The sequence below is a fragment of the Sinocyclocheilus rhinocerous genome, unplaced genomic scaffold, assembly GCF_001515625.1.
Source record: "Sinocyclocheilus rhinocerous isolate Xijiao unplaced genomic scaffold, SAMN03320098_v1.1 scaffold2330, whole genome shotgun sequence".
Lineage (NCBI taxonomy): Eukaryota > Metazoa > Chordata > Actinopteri > Cypriniformes > Cyprinidae > Sinocyclocheilus > Sinocyclocheilus rhinocerous.
The window spans coordinates 141,884-147,705 of record NW_015630979.1 but is presented as its reverse complement, the minus strand read 5'-3'; the positions used below and the strand labels follow the sequence as shown (position 1 = coordinate 147,705).

The 5,822-nt window shown below is 34.3% G+C and overlaps 1 protein-coding gene across 3 annotated transcripts in view; it reads right to left on the bottom strand.

Annotated features, from left to right (window-relative positions):
* The window catches only part of LOC107740802 (retinoic acid receptor RXR-alpha-B-like), a 66,094-nt gene extending 60,744 nt beyond the window's left edge, over positions 1-5,350 (bottom strand). For all 3 annotated transcript variants that reach the window (XM_016553303.1, XM_016553304.1, XM_016553305.1), the window contains exon 1: positions 5,138-5,350. In XM_016553303.1, the coding sequence (XP_016408789.1) occupies positions 5,138-5,165 (28 nt within the window). In that variant the 5' untranslated portion in view covers positions 5,166-5,350. The remainder of the gene's footprint in view (positions 1-5,137) is intronic.
* Positions 5,351-5,822: the final 472 nt, after the last annotated feature.

Below are 5,822 nucleotides of genomic sequence, written 5' to 3'. Positions count from 1 at the left end.
GCAGGTGCTTTTGAGTCTTGAGAACTCTCATTTTCTGTGCGCCCACAGATCGCGATAAGGAGAGTGACAGATTTTAATAATTATTCAAGGAGTTTGCAAATGTGATATTGATTTAATACAACAGTTCAATAAACACGTACTGCCTGATTTTGCTCTATTTCATCAACGAAAATAGTTCCAAATAAAGTAACAGCTCAGCCGCTTCACATCTCTAAAAGCACAGCGGTGTTTCATTCATGAATGAAAGTGCGTTTTTGAACGAATCTAGTGAGTCAGTGATTCATGATTACCCATTCATAAAGACAGTCACTTGCTTCATTCCTGAATGAATGAGCCGTTCAAACGAATCAATTGAATGAATGATTTAGTGATAAAATCCGTGATTTGCCGCACCTGCTGGCGGTTTCAGTTTCATTTTTAGGTATAATTGCAGTTATTTAAATTTAATATTTCTGTATTCAAAATTGTATTTAAAACATTAATCTCCACATGAATTTATGAATTTAATTGCACTCATGCCACCTCTGAGCCTCATTGAATGTCTGAAAATGTACCTACAAGCCACTTTTGTGTTCTTCTGTGCCACCTCTGTAGTACAAATAAATTTTTCATTAATACTAATTTCACGATTGGTAACTTATTTGTCTTATTCTACTTCTTATTATATAGTTTTAAATATAAATTTTAAAAAGCTTATAAACATAAATTTTTGAATTTTACAGATGAAAATGATGCCATTGCAAAGGTAAAAAGAAAATGCCCCTGTAAATCATTTCACCTCATATTAGGAAGGCTAATTTTTGATCAGAATTTTTGATTATTGATCAGAAGGTGCTCCTTAATTTTTTTAAATTAGGAGGACAAGCGCTCTTGATTACAAGAAGAAAAACACTGCTCTTAAACTGGGTGTGTGACAGGTATGGCTGAGGAATGTGGTTTGGCCGAGGAAAAATTTTCAGTCAAAATATTTCTTTTTTTTGCTTTAACCCCTGACTACTACAACAATTATTACAACTTTTGTTTAAAAGAATAATCACACAATACGCTATTTCTTCCATGTTTTAATTTTAATGGTAAACCCTTTGTTTGCCAAAAAATAAAGAGTTTAACTCTTTAAAATAAAGAGTTTACTGTGGGAGTACTACACTCAACCAACACCAGGAAAGGCAGTTTTTGTCAGAGCCTTTGTTATTCTTAATTTTGACATTAATTTTCATTTTTACACCATACATATATATCGGTTCAAAATATCGGTTATCGGTCTACTTGATCTGTAATAATCGGTATCGGCATCGGCCCTGAAAAACACATATCGGTCGACCCCTAATTCAATGCCACAAAAAAAGTCTCACCATTCTGATTTTTTTCGTACAATTCTGAGGGTTTTTGTTGTTGTTTACAGAACTGCAAGATAAAAACTCAGAATTGAGAGATATAAACTTGCAATTCTGAAAAGAAAAGTCTGAATTGTGAAATATAATCCCACGATTGCTAGAAAATTGTGCAATTACCTTTTTAATTTTTTATTCTGTGTTGGAAACATAACTGTGAGATACAAACTCATGCAAAAACTTTTTCTCAAAAAAGTCTGAATTATGAGATATACACTCATAATTATGAGAAAAAAGTCTGAATTGTGAGATATACACTCATAATTATGAGGGAAAAAGTCTGAATTGTGAGATATACACTCATAATTATGAGAAAAAAAGTCTGAATTGTGAGATAAAAAGTCACAATTACTTTTCTTATTTTCTTTTTTATTCTGTGACAAAAATGGCTTCCATAGTATTTATTCAACTTCATAATGTTTCTTAATTTTTAATGTTTCAAAATCCTAAACTCTTAGTTTACTTCTAGGTTAAAAATGAAAAAAAAAAAAATCCAGATTTTCAATGTGGTCTCAGACTTTGGTGCCCACTGTTACACTGTAAACATATTCTAAATGTATGCAACCAAACAAGATCCACAGTACAAGGTGCAGAGTTGCCTTTATCAAGGAGTCATGCATACACTGCATAGAGCAAATGATTAACAGGGCAGCCGATCAAATATACCCCCTCTGCCATCACTCATCACTTTCAAAGGGCTTTAAGAGCTGATGCTTAAATTGCAACAGTTTGTACAACAGTGAAACAAGAGATCTAAACACACGCTACCCCTCCAAAGTGTGTGTATCACCTGACACTTCAGACAAACTTTCTCAAGTGCAGTTTGGCCTTCTGTGTAATTCTGTCTAGAAACAGCCCACACTGCTTTTGATTTGAACACAGACAGTGGCTGGAGGGTGTCTGAGAGACGCTGTCACTTAAGCAATTAACTTTCCCTTTAAAGCCGCTCTTATAAAACTGACAGCTGCAGACATTCACAAAGGACCAATCACCTCTTCAGAAACACAAAACTGCTCTGCCATAAACCAAACTGGTTCTCTTTTATTGGGGTGGTCCGGCATCCCGTATACACCCCCTCACTACCACAGACGGGCCTTCTTACAATGGGACCCTCTATTTCTTAATAACGCTCATGGACTTGGGACGCTCCAGGGAAAGGTTGTGGCTCCCAGAGACCTATAGAGAGCAAACTTTTAAAATGCCAGTAAAGTTGCACACATTAAGCCTCAAAACTCGCTGTTTACAGTGGGACTCCAACATGCAGAAGGAATGTATAAATAGGTGGCTTGGAAAATGAATATTGTTGCAATACAATTTCAGTGCAAGTTTACACCACAAGCTCTGTACCATCACATATGTCATGAGTTATTACTTTCTAAATCTCATTGGCTACAGTCAAACTATGATTTTCCAATCATGCACACGTCATCTCATTTGAGAGACAAGTTGAGAGTTAAAAGAGGCTGATGTGGTGTAGGAGAAGCTCAGGTAAGAACAGACTACTAATGCACTCTCTCACGATGCAGCACATAATTACCAAGCAAACCGAAGAAAAGAAAGACCTTGATCAATCTGGGAGAGCTAGTTAAATTTTCAATTCTCATCTGGACTCGGAGCTTGGTGTACCAGCCTTTGAAGTGGTTGAGATAACTACTGAAGTGTGCTGGCATTGATTTGTTGAGCTTTTATGGCAAGCCATTTTAACATTTATTTCTTTAAATAGACTACTTTTAAATTACTAATACTTAATATTTATATTACTAATAGTGTAAATACACAAATAAGTACTGAGTAATATTAATTAACAACCTGTACTTACTATAGAATTATGGTTAGGGTTTGGTTTAAGGTTAGTTGCTTGCAGAGGCGGACAGTAGTGAAGTATTTTTACTTTACTCAAGTAAATTTAAAAAGTATCTGTAGTTTATCAGAGTGTTTTTCTTTGGAAAACTTTACTTCACTACATTCCAAAGCATAATGTCATACTTTTTACTGAACTTCATTTCATAAATAAAAGTTGTTGTTTGTTTTACCTTTAATAGTTAAGAACATTAAAAATGTAGTACTTTCTTGTACTCAAGTAAATCTTTGAATTACTTTTACTTGAGTAAAAGTAAGAAAGTAATAGATTTCTAATGTAATTAAGTATTAAATTATATTTAATATTAAACGTAGTGCAGTAAAAAAAAAAGTACAATATTATGCTTTGGAATGTTGTGAAGTACAGTTTTCTAAAGAAAAACACTCCGATAAAGTACAGACACCTGAAAAGTACTTTTACAGCAAAGTAAAAATGCTTCACTACTGTCCGCCTCTGGTTGCTTGTAATTATGCATCATTTAATGTTATTACAATAGTAAATACATGTAAATAAAGTGTTTGCCAGGAATTTTAATGATAATATGTCTTGCCATTGTAAATACTCTAGTTTATTCCTCACAGGCTAGTTTTCATTCCTGTTAAATTCAATATGGCATCTAACTTGATTAAGGTCAACAGTACTTTTTCCTTTGCTAGTCCTTTGTTACTAGTCACTACTCCAGTAGTGCAAAGTAAATATTTTGTTGCCACTGAATTCTAATGGGATCTGTAGTTTAGATATCAACTGTTCACTTCTGACTAATAGCCATATTTATTCCATTATATATAAGCATTATTTGTAACTATTCAAATAGCACCTATCTATTTTAGCTTTACTGGTACTTATTTATTAGATTTTAGAACTTCTTCACAAGACACTAGTATTTATCCCATTTGCTACAATAGCAATTATCCCACTAAGTTGCTTTTTTACTTGCTATATGTGAAGATTAGTCAGAATTGCTACTTTGTGGTCACTTTATAGTAAGATTCAAATATTACCAGTAACAACAAGAATACAAAGTACAGTTAATAAATAGGTAGAAGTGTCTATTAAATTAGTACTAATAAAACTGGAATGGAAAAATACAATAATAATCATTTGAATAGTTAGAAGTAGGTTCCTAGCACCCGATAAATTACTAGTAAAATTGCAATAGCTATGTCAACCTATAACAACTGGAATACACACTAGTCTAAAGAATGTAGTTCAAATTTGAACCACAGATTCCCATTGAATTAACTAACAAAAAAATCTACTTATTACCAGTAACAATGAAATAGTTACTAGTTGTCACTGTTAATATAATGACTACAAGCAAATAAATAATTAAACGCATAAAAAAGTACTAGACGTAGAAAGAAATACTTGTTAGTTTACAAAAATTATTGTTAAAGCAGCTTGCCATAAGAGTTTAGAGTGATAAATGTGACAGCGCACAAATGAAGAATGAGCGCTCTTCAATAAACTGTTAACATTAACTGTTTGACTGAAGTCATCGAGTCCGCACTTCATGAATTATTAGTCACACACCTTAACTGACCTAATAACACTTATTATCTTATTAGTATAGTGATGATAACACATAGCCTACACCATAGCCTATAAACTTACATGAAAATCTCACTCATCATCATTTTATTAACTCCACTAGCTCGCTTGCTTGTTACTTCTATTTCACTCCCATTACCTGCCCACGAAAAATGAAGAAATGCTATTATTTTGAGGACAACATGTTTACGGCACTCATACACATATAAACGTAAACATGCAGAGATTCGTTTCGTTCAACACTTCTGGGCAGAAACTGGTAGATGTCTGTACCTCTGCATGACATTAGAGTTAACATAATAGAAACCATATTTTTCCCTAAAGTCCAACTCACCTAGAGACAAGAATGGTTTGGTTTCCATATTAGCGCATGCCAGCTATGTTTCTTGCAGATAAAGGTTTATTTTCCCCAGTGGGCAAGCTATAAGATCCAGTAGGAAACGTCGTCAGACTGAAGCCAGAGATCCGCTGTCAAAATCCACTTATTATAACTAAAGTATCTAGCCTACTTCAATCGGCTCCATCCAGTTTGTAACTCCGCGAGAGCGCTCGCTCACTCACTCCCAGTATTCCTTCAGCGATCAAGCACTGCCTCACCATAGGGACCCTACCGAGGGGGACCCTGACCACCAGCACTTTTGCAGCGACAAGCCACTTCTACTTTTTTCAGTGTGGTACTGGTACTCTTGCAAACACCCCCTTCAGACTATGAGATAATTCCATTAAAATATGTATTTACTGATATTTATAGGCCCGCTGGTATGACTATAACCCTTATTCGTTTTAGACGTCATATTCAACTGAATGAAAAGGAGGCTGTGAGGGATAGACTTCCTGTGTTTACAATGGCACACCTTATTTTTAATATAACAGCTGAGCCCTCATTTGTAATTTGCATGTGCAAAGCTTCCGGTGTCATTCAATTACAGATATTTTAGCTGAACAAAAACAGTCCGTTTTGATGCTTGACATTGCAAACTAGTAGGTTATTTCTTATCAAATGCTTTTTATTTATTATC